This window comes from Prionailurus viverrinus, chromosome A3, assembly GCF_022837055.1.
Source record: "Prionailurus viverrinus isolate Anna chromosome A3, UM_Priviv_1.0, whole genome shotgun sequence".
NCBI lineage: Eukaryota > Metazoa > Chordata > Mammalia > Carnivora > Felidae > Prionailurus > Prionailurus viverrinus.
Genome location: NC_062563.1, coordinates 74,945,423 through 74,963,665, shown reverse-complemented (window position 1 = coordinate 74,963,665; position 18,243 = coordinate 74,945,423). Strand labels below are relative to the sequence as shown.

At 40.2% G+C, this 18,243-nt stretch overlaps 1 protein-coding gene across 2 annotated transcripts in view; it reads left to right on the top strand.

The window, feature by feature from the left end:
• Positions 1-930: 930 nt before the first annotated feature.
• The window catches only part of EFEMP1 (EGF containing fibulin extracellular matrix protein 1), a 60,568-nt gene continuing 43,255 nt past the window's right edge, over positions 931-18,243 (top strand). Inside the window, exons 1-5 of one of the 2 annotated variants that reach the window (XM_047853854.1) lie at positions 999-1,085; positions 1,818-1,862; positions 2,364-2,451; positions 6,588-6,636; positions 6,801-7,217. In XM_047853854.1, coding sequence (XP_047709810.1) covers positions 2,368-2,451; positions 6,588-6,636; positions 6,801-7,217 — 550 coding nt within the window. In that variant the 5' untranslated portion in view covers positions 999-1,085; positions 1,818-1,862; positions 2,364-2,367. Of the gene's footprint in view, positions 1,086-1,817; positions 1,863-2,363; positions 2,452-6,587; positions 6,637-6,800; positions 7,218-18,243 lie in introns of both variants that reach the window. The other variant, XM_047853852.1, reaches the window with a different exon arrangement.

The following is an 18,243-nucleotide window of genomic DNA, read 5'->3' as shown; positions in this document are numbered from 1 at the left end:
CACCCTCTCTCTCCTGCTCAGTTCAAGGTCCTTAGTATCTTCAGTTTGCACATTGTCTCATTCATGAAGTTGTAGTTGGCCGTTTGCTTCTTAGAAGACATGACCGCCTTGGAAGCAAACTATTAATCTGACTGTAGAGTTGGAGCCTTCAGAGATAACAGCAATCTGTGTGGTATGATTTGAAGAAGCCAGAAAAAAATTTTTTTGCTCTCCAGATTCCCGAAATTCCACCATTAGTATGAAAGGTGAAAGTGAAATGCCCAACTTTGAATGACCCATCCTGGGGACTCCTGCAAGTGAACCAGTGCAGAAAAGAGAAGCAGTGGATAAGAAAAAGGGCCCATAAAAAGAGGAGGTGTGTGAGACCAAAATCAAAGCTGGCTACACAATTTTGTTAGTGTGTGTTATACCTGGCCCATTGCCAACCATGGCACATAGTAGGTCAACAATATTTGTGGAATGAATGGATTCTCTTTTTTCTACATTTGAGGAAGCAGACCCCCACGCGCAAAAAAAAAAAAAAAAAGCATTTGAGAGAAAAGGCAAAAGAACCAGTTCAATGAATGGGTTAATTTACTGTCCTAGGAGTCACTTACTGGGGGGGGAAAAAAAAAAAGATTAAGCAGTTCCTCAGGACCCTCAGCAGCTCTCTGGGAGAGATGTTTCCCCTCTAAAGGGCACAAGATACTGTCCGGAAGGCTGGAGCATCACCAAGGCTGATTCAAACCCAAGACCTCACACGCCAAACGTGCCATCTTCGGCCTGGGGTTCCGGGTGTCTGGGAACTGGGGTGGGGGCTGACAGGAGAGGGCAGGCGCGGACACAGAGTGCGCTAAGAGGAGGGGGCGCGGACCGAGAAGCGCAGCACGCTCTCCCGCCCGGCCTGCAGTGCTGGGCTCAGCTCTTGCACCTCCCTCCGCTCTCTCCTCCGCCCCCCTTCGCCCTCCCCCTTTCCCTCCCTTTCTCCTCCTCCTCCTCCTGCCGCCGCGGCCGCTGCCAGACCTCGCCAGTTCAGACCCACCGGGCTGCCCTCCCCTGCGCTCTCCCCCTGCTGCCCAGGCCCGGAGCGCAGCGCGGCCGCACAGGTAGGAGCCCCCGGTGCACCCGGTGCCCGCCGGGCAGCGCTAAGGAAAATAAGTGGGGTGACCTCAGGGGTGCAGGGATACCCGAGAACTGTCCCAGACTGAGCAGGATCTCTCACGCAGAGAGGAAGGTGGAGGTGTGCGGTCTCGGAATGCGATCTGTCAGCATGTGCGAGTACCCGGGTGACATCTGTTTGGATGGGCAAGTGTGTGCGCGCCGACAATCAGCCGACTGGGCTTTGCCCATAAACGAGGCTTTGAAAGTTTCAGGGGGCTAATGTACGAGATTTAAGCCACACCTGGATTCCACAGGAGCTAGTTTGAAGCTGGAGCGCTGAGCAGCTCCCGGGTACTGCCGCATGTGGACTTTCTGTTGCGAGAGGGACCTCACCTCCCCGGGGGCAGGCCCGCTGCCCCGAAACTGGACCCGGCTGCGGTGCGGTTCCCCGGTTCTGGCCCTAGGCAGCTAGATTCTGATACCAAAGGACTGATAATGCGCAGAGAATCAGAAGCTTTGGGCTGCTTCTCCACAAACCTGGGGCTTTTACACAAAGCTGCAGGCAGAGAACTGGCGTGAAAATGCCACTTAGAGAGTTTGTGTTGGAGGCTATAAGAAGGAACTCTGAAGGGCAGGTATTCTACTAGGGGATGAGATTGCTCTTCGAGTTTTGTTTTGGTGTTTTGTTAAAAAAAAAAAAATAGCTTGAAGCCAAGGTAATTCATATTGATTCACAGGTATTTCAGCTGAGCTGTGCAAGGAACTTCCTTTACTAGCTGGAGGTGAGCACACAGGGAAAGCCTTAACGTTCAAGGAATCTGAGATTTGCCGCCCCACCTTCTCTCTCTCTCTCTCTCTCTCTCTCTCTCTCTCTCTCACACACACACACACACACACACACACACACACACACACAAATGCACCATCTCCTTTGAAATTAAGCACCCTCTCTTTTCTTTTCCACCCCCTTTCTGGAGCCTGTTGTGTAGGTACAGTATAAAATGCTTGCTGAATATCCTTTGTATATGTTAAGTGCAGCTGGATGGAGTAAAGTGAAATGTAATTCTGCAGCCGTTTTACAGTCTTTGGTGCCTCGTTTGGCCACGAAGGTTGAGGAGGGGGAGGGGGAGTGAGAAAGTAGATTGGAAATTGGGTATGATGGAACCTAAACCTCTCCCTCCTGCCCTTCCTTACTTGATACTTCACAGCTAAACTTTTGTTATTCCGCCCCCCAACCCCTCCAGCAGATACTAAGCACCGGTTTGTCCTGTGTTTTCTTTGAGATTCATGATGTTGAAAGCCCTTTTCCTAACTATGCTGACTCTGGCTCTGGTCAAGTCACAGGACACCGAAGAAACCATCACATACACGGTAAGGGGTGATGGAATTTGAGATAAGTGCGGTTCAGCGGGATTCAGTGACACAAGAGAGACTTTATCCACTCCTGCCAGTGTATGTGGGCTGTAGGCTGTGCAGGGTAATAAATTAAACAACACTTTAGTATAGTTCACATTTTAAGATTTATTTAAATTGCCCATGGTTCCTCCAAAAGTTCATTTAGATCACCAATTGAGATAGGGAGCAAAATGTAATGATTCTGCAAAACCAAAAAAGGAGAGAGACCCTTTTAAAAACAGAAACCTAAGTAAGGTACATGTTTCCAAAACATGCAATAAATTAATGGAGGTAAGGAATTGGAAAGCCTGGATCCCTATATACAGGGATAAAAACAAACATCACAAAGAAAGCATGTGCCTCATTTGGGTGTGTGACTTATGTTCTCATGTAAATGGCCTGTATTGAATTTATAAAGGCTATATATTCATTTATAGTATAAATAATAATTCATATAAATGCCCTTCAGGTAAACTTTATGTGCTACCAGGATGCAGCATTGGCTAAAGTGGTCTTAAAATGCATTGTGTGAAATTTGGTTTTGCATTTTCTAATTAATTACATCTGATTATTTCCAAGTAATATTTGATTAATTAGTGAATTGCATGGGTATAACCAATGTTTAATAAAATATTGAAAACATCATCAGACCCATCCCACCATCAGGAATGAATGTGGTGAGAACAGAGGGCTATACTTAACCTCACTTCTGGTGAGTTTCTGTGCACCTCTGTTTTGTGTTTTCTTTTTGTTTGCTTTTGTTTTGTGTTTTCTACTCTTTAACCTGTGTTGTGAGACAAGTGGTATTTGTCCTGGATCATAATATGAAAAACATATTTTTCTATTTTCTCCCAATTTAAAATTAAGTAATCCTACTCAAAAGAATGTGAAAAATTTTTGAAAATAAAACTCCTAAAAGTGAGCTAATGTCAATTACTGATAATAAGCATTATCTCACTTTTTGGTATCCTATTATCCCTAGAATGTTAGTATTCATCTGGAAAATGTTCCTTGTTGTTGTTCAAATCAACTATAAATCAAATAAGTTTTCACATAAATATTTTGTTAACTTAATGATAAATGTAGTTGCTTCCTCTGCTGAAGATAAATAAAGCACAAGAAATGATTGTTTATCTTCAAATGAGAATGTTTTATTATTCAGGCTAAACTTACTGCCTTCTTAGGAAGCTAGAATGAAGTTAACTACACATTTTTTATATTCATCCAATAAAATATTTTATTGCTATAATTGCTTGTCTTATACCCCCTTCTCTTTGGTTAATCAGCTAAATCACATTCATCTTTAGCAGAGAAAGTTCCTTGTGGATTAAACACTATAATTTTAGACCACTAACAAGGGTTTATTATTATTATAGCAGATTTTCCAGATATGACATCCTTTTTGTTTTAAGATTGGGTCTATTCTCTCTTGAAGTGTGTATGCCTAATGATTCATGGTTAAAGAATAAGATGTAACTACTTTTTGAGTACCCCACTGTGGAGACACCATCTCCTTTCATTTTCATGGTGAAGTATGAGAGAAGTGGTATCATCTTCCTTTCACCAATAGGAGAACCGCAGACCAGAGAGAGTATCTAACTTGCTGAAGGCTACACAGCCAGCAAGTGGTGAAGCTAAACTCAGTCCAGGCTTGTTTAATAGTAGATCCATATTAAATGTACTGGAACTAAATACCTAAAACAATCTGCATGTCTTCTCTAGTTAGCATACAGATTATTCAAGTGAACTGTCATTGTGCCTGACTTGAAAGGTAGAAGATTGAGCCCATATCCACAAGACAACCTCATATCCCCCTTCCATTTTAAAGTTAAAGTCTATTCAGCCATTTACTCACCAAGTACCTGCCATGTGCATAAGCAATTCTTACCACTAGCAAAATAATTTAAGTTTTTTTGTTTATTAAGAAAATTCAGATCTTCATCTTAGAGAATTTACCCTGGGAAAATATTGTGGAAAACTACAAAGTTCCTGAGCAAGTACAAATATTATCATTATATAGACTATACAAGTTGCTAAAGAAATAGAAAATCAAGGAAGCAATTAATGTCAGTACCGGCATATTGGAAGAGGTTGAGCTCCATGCTGAACCTTAAAGGAAGTAATGACTTCAGATTAATCTAGAAAGGCTGAAGTGGCCCCTGAATCAGCGAAAGTGACATAATTAAAGTCTAGAGGTAAGAACAACCAAGACAAGTTGAGGAGATGTCAAGGTTAGATGGGCTGGAGCTGGGTAGTGGAGGGAACCTGCAGATGGCAGTAGTCAGAGTTGAGAGGTCTGCAAACCAGTGTGAGCTCTTAAATGCAGGAGTAACATAACCAAGACAGCAAGAAAGGCTGTCATGGAAGCTGTGTGTGGCACACAGAGTTATGGAGACCTGCCAAGAGCGTTGCCTACTCATGAAGCCAAGAAGGCTTTCACCAACGTGGTAGATCTAGAAATGGACACAAGGTTGGCAGAGCTTGCAGGAGAACAGTTGGAAAAGTCAGTGTGGATATTAAGGTTGTAATCCTGGGTCCTAAGAAAGGTGGCAGTGCCTTGGACAGGTTGGGGAAACTAAAAAGAATTAGCTTAGAAGATAAAACGAGTTTAACTTTCACCCTGTGAAGTTTCAGATATCATTAAAATATTTAAACTGAGCTGTCTCCGTTTAGCAATTTACTTGCCAAGCATCTGTTGTGTGCATGAGCAACTCTCAGCTCTATTAAAAGAATTCAAGTTTATTTGTTTGTTCACTGTACTTTTGCTCAATCTTTCCTGAAGCATCTCCCTCAAATCTGCATCTGGTCAAATGTTTTCCTGAGCTTAAAAATTGTGGAGAGAAAAAAAAATAATTAAAAAAATTCTTCAGGGGCCTCTTATCACTTACAGCAGTGTTTCTCAGGAAGTAGCCTATAGGCAACCTGTGACAGGGTCACCTGGGATGCTTGTTAGGAATTCAGATTCCAAGCCCCCTACCCAGACCTACAGAATCAGATCTTTTGAGTCTGCATTTTAACAAGCACCCTGGGTGACTCTTAAGCTTGATCATAAAGCTTGAGTTTCATTGACATTCAAGATAGAATTCAGTTCTTGCCTACCCCTCTAACCTCATCCTCCCCCCACCCAGACTACTCCCAGTTCCTCTTTAACAATGTCACACCTTTGCTCACATGGTCCCTCACCCCTAGAATTCCCTCATTTTGCCTGGGAACAGCATATAAGGCCCAATCACTTGTGGCCTCCCCCATAAAACTTCTCTGCCACCCTGTCATGCCCACACGCTACCCTGTATAGCATTCATCACTTCTTCCACATACATGCTTGTGTCACGGCACCTGACATCTTGCTCCAACTTGTCTACCTGTCTGTCTCTTCTGATCTGTGAGCTGCTTGAGAACAAGCACAAGGTCTTCATGACCTCTGCATCCTGAAGTACTAGAATGGTGGCTGGTAGGAGAAGGTACTCAGTAGATGGTTTGTTCAGTAATTGAACTAGAGAGGACCTGTAGGAATTGAAGCTAGGAGACAGGTCAAGGTGTGAGTGCAAGACTTGGGACTCAGTTGAACAGGAATAAGGAAAGCCAGCTGCTAGAATGCTCTAAGACAATAGAGAGAGGAGGGGAAGTGTCAAGTGAAGGAAAAAAAGAACTTGGTTGAATCTATCTTTCTTTCTTTTGGTAAAATTTATAATGTGGAAGGAGGGCAAATAAAGCAAAAAGAGCATTCAGGGAGATTAGAGAAGATGAGTATCCTGACAGAGAAAAGAATTCCAACATGGTGATGGGCAATTGTTCTAAATACAACAGAAGTGGTGAGGCAGCTGGTGATTGAGAAGGGACCTCCTAAAGTGATCCAATGCACAGATATGTCTGAAAGAAAGAAAGAAAAAGAAAGAAAGAAAGAAAGAAAGAAAGAAAGAAAGAAAGAAAGAAAAAGAAAAAAAGAGAAAGAAAGAAAATCTAGAGAATGTTAAACTACCTATCACATCATGTATCTAAGACTCTAGAGCAAGGATTGTTGCCATAAGAATGAAGCTTTTAGAGTGACTTCTTAGGAAGTTGGATACACAAATTAACTGTCTCCTGGCCCCATCTTTGATGTTTCTTCACAGCAATGCACAGATGGATATGAATGGGATCCTGTAAGACAGCAGTGCAAAGGTGAGCCAACTTCAAAGACTTCCCATCTGAACATAGCTTTCTGTCTCCATCTCATGTCACTCTTCCTGCCCTGTTTATATTCTACCAAAAAGGCATGAGTATATATTTACATGTTCAGATTTCCCTCTGAGAAGATTCCTGATTTCTTTTATTGCTGACCACAGATATTGATGAATGTGACATTGTCCCAGACGCTTGCAAAGGTGGAATGAAATGTGTCAACCACTACGGAGGATACCTCTGTCTTCCTAAAACAGCCCAGATTATTGTTAATAATGAACAGCCTCAGCAAGAAACACCGGCGGCAGCGGAAAGTGTGGGTGCCGCTGCAAATGCTGCTGCCACATCAGGTACAGGCGCTGGGGGCATGGCAGCCAGTGGCATGGCAGCCAGTGCAGTGATGCCTGGGGGTGGCTTCGTCGCCAGTGCTGCTGCTGTTGCAGGCCCTGAAGTACAGACTGGCCGAAATAACTTTGTCATCCGACGGAACCCAGCTGACCCTCAGCGCATCCCAGCCAACCCTTCTCACCGGATCCAGTGCGCAACGGGCTATGAGCAGAGTGAGCATAACGTGTGTCAAGGTAAGCATGACTGATTATGCTAAGGAGAAAGTTCTTGTCCAGGTGCACCTCGTGGTGAGCACGATAACAGCTCACATTTGCTGAGAGCTTCCCACATGCCAATAATCATTGCAATAATGAATCATTATGAATAATTAGTCATCGTTAATAATAACAATTAATCATTGTAATAATCCTAAAAGGTGGTTGCTGCCTATATGGTCATCATTTTACAAAGGAGGAAACTGTGGCTCAGAGAGGTCATCAGGGCTTCTAAACCTTAGCTACACATCTTTAGAGTCTCTTGGGAGCTTTTAGAACTTCTCTATATCCAAGCCACACCCCAGCTCAATTAAATAACAGTCTCTGGGGGTGGGTTCCAGGCATCAGTATTTTTTAAAGCTCCCCACGTGGTTCCAGTGTATAGCCAAGTTTGAGAACCAGAGGTCACACAGGTGGTGAGAGCAGAGCTAGCCTGAAAACCCCAGCAGTGGGGCCAGAGTCACAGCTGTCAGCAGGAGCAGTCAGGTTATTCATTCGGAATTTGAAATTGTGCCTGTCAAGCTACTCCATAAATGTCCTTTGGGTTCTCAAGATTTCATTTCACTTGCCACTAACTTATTTTCCTCACTGAGGGATAAAGAGATGGGACTTCTGTTTCTTGTTACCTTTGAGGGAATCTCCCCCACTCACATTTATGTCTTTTTAAGTTGTCATGGGAGTACATTTCACTTATATCACTTGCACCATAGCACCATCTACTTGGGTTTTTCTGTTTATTTTCACAAAGAGTACACATCACTGTGCATTATTCTAGAAACAGCTGTAGACTCATGCTAGCAAAATGATAAGAATCTTGGGCTTTGAAGATGTGTAGGATATTAGCTAACTGGACTGTGCTAAGAGATTTTGTTCCCCTTTTCCTTCTTAGCAAACCCTTTCAGATCTGCCTGGTGTGGAGACTGTTACTAAGATGGGCCATAGGAGCCCCAGACTCCTTTTTCACTGCCAGGGGCTGAGACAGTAGACCCCATATTACACCACAAGTGCCTGGTGCACACTGGCCAATGGAAAGGGCCCAGGAGTTCTTACCTTCTACCTGCTCATGAGTGAGGAAGAGAGCACCTTCCTCCCTCAGCACTGAGGGGCTCAATTGGGATCACCTACATGCTACATTAAGTGAAAGAAGCATCTTCTGGTTCCCTGAGGTGCTGCCTTTCCTTCATTAGTGTTGAGTTTTATCTTCTGTAGGAGATAGATTTCAAATGGCTTATAAATGAAGTAAGGACACCTATCACGCTCTGACTTTTATTGTTTTATATTTTGTGTTCAAATTTTTAAGTACCCCACATCAAGAGCTAACCCGTGCTGCGATGGTGTCACTTTTCAGAGGGCGCATCATATTAGCATCTGTTTCGTGTTACTGTCATGAGTCAGAATTCCAATATTGATGATGAATGCTTCAGCATCTGCTTGATATTCTGATATTTAATTTAAGGATTATGTCAAGGAGATACCCTCACGAGGTTACTTTATGTATACATATTTGAGTGAATATTGGTGAAAGGTATCTTGAGCTTATTGAAGATACCAACTTTTTAATTGTGTTATTTAAATACATAGTTGAACTGGAAGGGTTGGTGGAATTTTTCCTGAAACTGAAAAGTTATGCTGAAATTTTTTAAGCATTGACTTTTATGTACTGAATTATTTTTCATGCTTCAGATGTATATTTTAAATGGTACTTAGGAGAAAAAAAACATAAATGAATAGGTCATTTCCCAAAGTAGCTTATAGTCTATCATTGATGATTATGGTTGACTTCAAGAACAAAGCCTAGAACCAAGTGAAGAAGCTCTAGGATAAAGCATATTCAAGACTTAGAATATGTACTGGTTACAGTAGAAGCTGTATAATAAAGTGTGAATAATAAAAATTAAATCCTATTTACTTTTTCTGAAAAAGATTTAGACTACCTTACAAAGTTATTTTTCACATATTACAACATTTGTAATTTTTACTTCTATGAGAATTTTTTTCTTTACATATAAGCTAAAACGATTAAATGCCCTGCTTATAATAGATGCTAAAAACATACACTTACTGTGTGCACACAGAGTATTCCCAGCCCAACTGTTCTGCATAATTCAACCAATTTCTAAAACTTGGGATTGGGGTCTGTATCATTGAAAGCAGGGTTAAAAGTTTTTTGGATGACTTAAGGCTTAAGTTGGATTTCTTCCCACCTCACAATTTTGCAAAGTGCCCATAAATGTGGATTTACTTAATTGTTGATAAAAGGGGGTTATTTCATATGATAACAACAGGATAATCTGTCTGGGGAATCTGACTAACATAAGTCGAGTCACACTTGTGCCCGTTTATTATTGAGCTAATCAAACATGCAGTCCAGCTTCTTCTAATTGCCTGCAGATGTATGACATTCCCAGTCCAGGCCAGCAGCACAAAATAATGTTTTATAACCAATGTGAAAGTACGGGGACCTCCGCTTAAAACAATAATGTGCTCCAAGGACCTATATTTCTGACATCATTGTGGAGTTTGAAGAGCCTTCTGTTTTAATAAAGACCTCCACTCCCTTTTAAATATTTCGTACTATGCCCAGTAATCCAAACACATTTACCATGGTTGCTGGATCGGAATAAATGAATGCCTGCAGATGAGTCATATTTGTATTAAAATTATTTCTTTTTTCCACATATATTTTTCAACAGGTACAGTTTATCATTACATAACCTAAAGCTAAGGACATTTTTTATTTAATGGCTGAAATGTGTACTGTGCTTTGGTGTTAAATTCAACTGTACCTTTGAACATACTATTACTAGCCACAGATTGGCACCCAATAATTTAAATACCAGTAGGTATTTTTAAGTGTGTTCTGCTTTATAAATATATTTTTATTTTTATATTTTTAATGTTCTATTAAACATTAAAAGAGAGAGAGTAAGATAGACAGAGCATGAGTGGGGGAGGGGCAGAGAGAGAAGGAGATACAGAATCTGAAGCAGGCTCCAGGCTCTGAGCTGTCAGCACAGAGCCCGATGTGGGGCTTAAACCCACGAACTGTGAGATCATGACCTGAGTTGAAGTCCGATGCTTAACTGACTGATCCACCCAGGCACCCCTATATCTTTAAACAACTGTCTATGTTTTAACATTCAGTGAAAACATGATTTTTTTTTTACTCCTTTTCATGTATTTGTCCAGAACTTTTCAATTTAGTGCAAAAGCAAAGGGGTTAAAAGAGTAACATAACATGCAAATATCAATTCACACTGAGCAAGTTTTTTCAAACAAGTTTTGCTAACCATGGGTGATGCTGAAAGAGCAGTTTGCCCTGAGAATTTCAAATGAGCAGCACCATCCTTGGCAGCCATAAAACTACATGAATATCATTTTATTGCCACATACTTGGAGTCATATATAAATAAAGTTTTAGAAATTATTTCTCTATGAGCTGTCACCTACCTATAAGACAACAGATATTCATCTATTCCAAAAGGAAGTTAAATGAACGGGAAATATATTATAACCCATCAATGTGTCACTTTGTTTCTACAACTTCATTGCATAGTCTCTGTGTAATCTTCCTCAAAGGCAATGGCTTTGGAAATCACTAGTTTGAGTTAAGAAAGGATTTTTAAATTTTTTTTTAACATTTATTTATTTTTGAGAAACAGAGCATGAGCACGGGAGGGGCAGAGAGAGAGGGAGACAGAATCTGAAGCAGGCTCCAGGCTCTGAGCTGTCAGCACAGAACCCGATGTAGGACTCGAACCCACAAACCATGAGGTCATGACCTGAGCCAAAGTCAGACGCTCAACCTACTGAGCCACTCAGGAGCCCCAGATTTTTTTTTAAATCATATACAACTTTCTAAAAGCCTCATTCTTCTAGGAAAAAAAAAAGTCTTTTGGGAACTGGCAAGTAAGAGAAAGCATCGATTGCCCAATTTGAAGGAATTTGTTTACTCAATTGAACTTTCAAAAAATTAAACATAGGGCATTTTGTTTAGCTGGTAATTATGCCATTACTAAAATCAGTCAGGATTTACAGGTATCATTACTAACTTGCTAAAGAAACTGAAACATCAAAAAATGAACTTGATATAAGGGCTTAATAAAGCTGATTATGGAGCCAAATCCAGGATGCAGCACCTAGCTTGTATTACATAAGGTATAACTGAGAGGCGAAAATACAACCTAGGGTTTCCAAATGTCCCTGTTTACCCAAGACTATCTTGGTTTGACTACTGAAAGCCCCACAACCCAGCAAATGCCTCAGTCCTGAGCAAATGGGATGGTTGATCACCCTAGCACATCCTCAACAACCAAATCTCTTGCACCTCACTGCCAAGAGTAAGGAAATCCTAATGTTAAAGCCATTTTTTCAGGTTAAGGCATTGTTTGTCCAGTGAAATTGTTTTTTCAATTTGTTTTGAACTTTTAAAAACCAAACTTCACTGATGTTTAAGTACCTGGACAGAGTCTTTCTTTACAGTTGACAGGCTCCCACTTGCCAGTTTGTCAGTGAGCTGTTTTCCACATTGTTCTAGACTTTGCATGTGTGGAATACCCAGTCATTAGCACCTACATACTTAGATACATGTTATACCTTGGTGGCTCATCTTTCACATTTCTACTGGGGAAAAACGTACCACACGGCCAAATTAAATACCATGCTTCAACTATAAAGTTTTGTTTGTCAAAATATTTTTTCTATTTTTAGCTGTATTTTAAATGGTTCAATTTGATTTTTATCACTATTGTCTGTGATGCAGGAGCAACTAAAACACTAAAAAGAAAAAACTGTATTTTTTAAAAGCCTTTAAGAACAGAAAAAAATATGCTCAGGGTTTAAGAATCTCTACGCTCTTGGGGATCACCTATTTTGCACATTTCTTCATAAACATAAGGATAACTAAAATACTATTTTGAAAAGGAAAGAAGTTATTATCTATACATCTACTTTTAAAAAAAGAGAAACTTGAGCTAACATGTACAGATTCTCAGATGCTAGGAACATCTTTCCTTGACTTCTTTCATTTGAAATTTAAATGATTGCATATCCAAAGGTGGATTTAGAAATTATAGTGTAATCAACTGTCTTAGCATACCTGACATTGTCATTACCAAAGAGCTTTCAAACACTACCTTTTTTTTTTTTTTTTTTTTTTTTAATCCTCACTAATGTCATTAAGGTTTCTCATTGCTTTGGTTAGTTTTGTGAGGAAATGTCTAATTTTTGTTATGTATAATTATACAGCCCAGTGAAGGACTTTGATCACAGAAAATAGATATTTTGCTAAAGGAAGACTATAATTGAGTAAATTATGATATTAACAGAAACGAATACTTCAAGCAGAAAATAAAATGGGTATTTAGTCTGCTTACTGCTTTTCATTGCTTTTAGTTGTTAATTGCCTTTGAGTATCTAAAAATTCTCTAAAGCCAGCCGCCTGGGTGGCTCAGTCGGTTAAGTGTCCGACAGCTCAGGTCGTGATCTCACACTCCGTGAGTTCAAGCCCCATGTCGGGCTCTGTGCTGACAGCTCAGAGCCTGGAGCCTGCTTCAGATTCTGTGTCTCCCTCTCTCTGCCCCTCCCCTGCTCATGCTCTGTCTCTCTCTGTCTCAAAAGTAAAAATAAAAACATTTTAAAAAATTTAAAAAATAAAAAAAATAAAAATTCTCTAAAGCCATATAAATGGATAGGAGTTGATTTTATGGTGATACCTTAATTACATTTTAAATAAGCTGATGCTGTGTGGATGGAAGTAATTGATTTTCTCCTGAAAAATCTAGTATAGTTTCATAATTTTACTTCTCCAAATACCATAACCACTGACTGTTCAGTTAACTTAAGACTATTTCTAGGGGCACCTTGGTGGCTCAGTTGGTTAAGCGTCTGACTCTTGATCTCGGCTCAGGTCATGATCTCACAGTTCATGGGATCAAGCCCCATGTGGAGCTCTGTGATGACAGCACGGAGCCTGCTTGGGATTCTCTCCCTCCCTCTCTGTCTCTGCCCCTCCCCTAATAAATGCATATTAGAAATTGGACTTATTTCTAATATACATTTGTGAACAGTGTATATATGTATCTGATTCATGCACACTCAAAAAGTGTCCTTAAAATTGGTTCATAAAAATTGTATGGCAGCTATTAGGTAAAGGGATGAAAGAAGTCAGTATGATCACACTTCTGCAGCAAAAGACTATGCTATGTAACTACCCAACTCTACGATTTCCACAGTGTGGTCCCTAGACCAGAAGCATTAAGCATCATCCAATAATTTATTAGAAATGCTCATTCCTGGGCCCCGTCAGACCTACTGGATCTGGGGATGGGGCTCGGCAACCTGTGTTTTAACAATCTCATGATTTTGATGTGTGTTCAAGTTTGAGAACCAATACCCTAACTTAATCTTAACATCAGGAAATTGCATTCAGCTCTAAAAATCAGAGGGCAGGGTCATAATACTTCACATGGAAAACGTGCAGTAGAAAAGAGAAACCATCAAAAATATATATTCTATTTCTAGGATATTATAATATTTCTCTTTTACTTCTCTTACCTTTGTTACTGTCATCACCAGTACTCTAATTCCTAAACATGAGAGGTCATGAGTCTCATTAGTAGGGCATGAGAAAGGGAAAGGAGGCATCTAAAGAAAAGAAGAGACCTTGCATCTCTCTATAAAACCTGCAAATGTGAAATACTCTAATGGTTCTTAAATTGTCAGTAGGACCAGTAGGACCTTAAATTGTCAGCAGAAGCTCTAAGTTCTGCTTTGGCTGTGGTAATAATTGGTGCTAAGAGATACTCATACCTCCTGTAGGCATAACCCTTATGCTCATGACACAAACTGGCAAGATGAGGTAATGCTCTTTGGAAGTTCAGTTCATGCAGAGTCACAAAAGGGGAGGTCGACTCTGACTTTTTTTTTTTAATTTTATTTTTCAACGTTTATTTGTTTTTGGGACAGAGAGAGACAGAGCATGAATGGGGGAGGGGCAGAGAGAGAGGGAGACACAGAATCGGAAACAGGCTCCAGGCTCTGAGCCATCAGCCCAGAGCCCGACGCGGGGCTCGAACCCACGGACCGTGAGATCGTGACCTGGCTGAAGTCGGACGCTTAACCGACTGCGCCACCCAGGCACCCCCTGACTTTGGCTTTAAAAGCATCTTTCATTTCACCAAAGTGATAGGAGATCCTTCCAATAACAGAGGCCCAGCTGACATCTCATTCTATGTAGATTCTGTGTCTATCACCAGATAATAGAAGAATATTCACATAGTGTCTCTGTTCAATTCAAACTTGATCAAAGATTTACTTCTCATCAAAGATGAGATTCTTGTTAAAACTAGTTAACACTTAATCTGTGGAATGAATTTCCCTCTCCCCATAGCAGCAAAAAGAAGCAGATTAGAATAGAATTGCAAGCTTCGGTAACTTCAGGAATGTGCACTGGTACTGGCTCATTCTTTCTTTCTCCAGCAGAAAGTCTCAAACTGTATTCTCTGAAATCAACAAGTTGCCCCATTTGTAAGGATTGCCTTTGCACTTGCTGAATTACTGGCACAATTCTATTCTTTGAAACCAACGAGTAAACAAAATTTGTCCCAAATGTGTTTGATTTTGCACGAATGTACAAATAAGTAATTCATGCCACATCTGAAATCCATTAGCATGCTTCTTTTTCCAGGAGGTAACTGCAAATTGCACACTCAAAAACAAAACTGATCAAGAAAACTGCATTCAAATACTGGCAGAAAACTACAGCTGTCATTGCAAGCATTTAGCCACAATTTCGGTCTTGTAGCTTGAACCTAAATGATTTGTAAACATTTAATAAAAATGAAGTGAAGAAATGACATGAAAAGAAGGCTGAGTAGCAAGATACTGGCAGCAGCATGGATAGCTTATTGCTGTCAATTTCATATGACCACAGATTCAAAGGAGGGAGAGACAGTGAATCAATGTTATGTAAATGTGTACTAAATAGACTAAAAAACTTGAGATTTGGGCAAAATCAATTTCTAAAACTTGAACTACTTTTCAAATAATTGTGCACCTGTACTAGTCAAGGGTAACCGGGCAATACCACAAGTGAAATTGATCAAACAGAACATAAACCCATTCAGTTCATGTTCAGTAAATTCAATCAAGTTTGAGAACCACTTTCTGTTGCGAGGCACTTGGATAGAATCGGAGTGGATGGAATGAGTGGTAATTGTCCTTGGGGAACTTGGCATCATCAACCCCTCAGTTACCAAAAAGTAACAAAAGAGGGGCACCTGGGTGGTTCAGTCAGTTAAGCGTCCGACTTCAACGTAGGTCATGATCTCATGGTTTGTGAGTTCAAGCCCTGCGTCCAGCTCTGTGATGACAACTTAGAGCCTGGAGCCTGCTTCTGATCCAGTGTCTCCCTCTCTCTCTGTCTTTCCCCTGCTTGCACTCTGTGTCTCTCTCAAAAATAAATAAACATTAAAAATTTTTTTCAAGAAATTAAAATAAAAAAGCAATAAAAGAAACCAACAACAGCCCAGCAAAGTAGCACATGGGACATCACAAGAAGTGCATAACAAACTGCCACAAGCAGAAGTAAAACTAGTGTGTGCTTTAGGCATCCTTCCAAGTTACTAAAATCCATATTTGGACATAAAAAGAAAACATGTCCCCAGAAATTTGGTCAAGAACAAAAGTCTGGTTCCTCCCTCAAATGGACCATTTAGAAAGGAATGATGAGGGGAAGTTGAGAGGTATAAAGTGGAAATTAAAATCCAAACAGTAGAGGAAGTAACCATCATGTAGTCAAGCGGAACTGGTAAGAATCAGCATTGTGTCCATGTTCCTTCTACCTTAGAATGGCTTCCCAGGGGAGTCCTCCAGTGGGAGCACTGCAACACAGTGCTGCAGATGGGAACATTAATGAGGAAAGGGGTGGGAGGTGGAGGGGAGGAAAACCCAATCAGAAAATACTCATGATACTGAGCCACTGCACAGCAAACATCTGTGACTGCTTCCATCCTCAGCAACTCTCCCCAACAAAATACTAGTAGGTTCCTCCAGCTCTGCCTAAATATCATCCTGAACTATGTCCTGTTTTACTTATTTTGAGTAGACACTAAGCAAATGCTTTGTGTGTGTGTGTGTGTGTGTGTGTGTGTGTGTGTGTTTAATTGAATAAATTAATGGTTTCTAACCATCAGGGAGCTCAGGCTTATGGTTTACTCTGAGTTCTAAAACCATCCTTGTAAATGAACTATTAAGTACCATATGTATATGAGGTATATTTCCCAACTATGTATTTTATCAAATTTCTCATTAGTAATGGAGGGCTTAGATATCTTGTTCCCATTTTAAGCTTAAGCCACTTGAAAGGAGCTATAAAGTCTATTCTTTATATCCTGGATTGTCAGGTTTTCAATAAACATTGGTGAATAAACAGGTTTCTATTATTCCTAGAGCAAGACTAGTAATTGGATATACCAAAAAAAAAATTTTGTTTTTTGCTTTCTGGCAAGTCATTTAACTAGTGAATGCATCTTTGTATCAAATGTATAATTCCTCAGAAATCTAATGGTGAATAGTGAAAATACAGTTGTTTGGGGAAAATATTATTTGTAATATTTGAAGTGATATAATCATAAGGCTAGAAAATAGGTAAACTCTCTGATACTGTGAACAAACTCAAGGCACTTGATAAAGCTCTCTAAAACAAGGGTAAGAAAAAAGGATCAGAGAAATCCATCTTGGTTGTTTTCCTCAACTGCCAGCCAGAAATCCTTTTTTTTGTTTTTTAATGTTTTTTTTTTGAGAGAGAGAGAGAGAGAGAGAGAGAGAGCATGAGTGTAGAGAGGAGCAGAGAGAGAGGGAGACACAGAATCTGAAGCAGGCTCCAGGCTCTGAGTTGTCAGCACAGAGCCTGATGTAGGGCTTGAACCCACTAACCGCAAGACCATGACCTGAGCTGAAGTCAGATGCTTAAACGACTGAGCCACCCAGGCGCCCCAGAAATTCTTTTTTTAAGTCAATTTTGTTCAAGTGCTGAAGGGTAGAATCCAGGAAAGTCACTTAGTTGGGTATAGGTGACTTAAAGACGTGTAGTTCTGAGCTGGCCCCAAGGGAGGAAGAGCTGATTTGCTTAAGAGGTGAGAAGAAAAGCCATGGATCCCAAGGACCCAGGAAGAAAGAACCCAGTTTATGGAGAGCCTCTTGGGAACTTATGACTAGCTTATACTTGAACTGTAGATGAAATAAGAGTGTGAACCAGAGACATGCATAAAAGCAGAGTGTATGGCTTCTATATATTTCCAAGTAAAACAAGAATCATGATGGGATACATGATAATGAAATAAGCCTTGCACCCTAAACAGCTAGGTGTGCTGCAAGGAATCTAATCCTACTCCCTTGAGTAGAGGTGTAGAACATGATCGAGAATGAGAAACATCTCAAGGGGCTGTATTCTGTGTCCTCACTGGAGACCAGGTCTATCACAATCTGGATTCAAAGATTTTGTGTTCCGTGCTGATTAGTTAATTTCACTTGTGAAATATTTTGCAGCAAAGCTCTCTTGTCATACATATATTCACAAATGAGTATGCCTTTAAATTGTGGCTGAATTTTTTACTATTTAGTAAAAAACTTAAATATCTCAGTATTTTTAATTTACCAAAATTATGAAGAGCAGTATGTCTGTTTCTCAGAGTCTGCTGCTGAACCTTCAAACTATTGTTGAAGAGTCTTCTTAGAGAATTAGTTCAACTCTAGTTATTCTCCTAAAATATAGGAGCAATTTAGGTATCTGGCATCATTTAACTTTACTAAATCCACCAATGAATTTTTTTCTAGTCACTGCTTTTTCATAATTTGAATGCTGAAGAGAGATTTTTGTGTAAGATGGTTTTCTCTACTTAGCCATGTTCTTTCCTGAGCAGTTTGTGATATCAGAAGACACCTCATCTTTAAAAAGAAGGACATTCTAGAAGACATTGTTAAAAGACACCCTAGGAATCTGCCT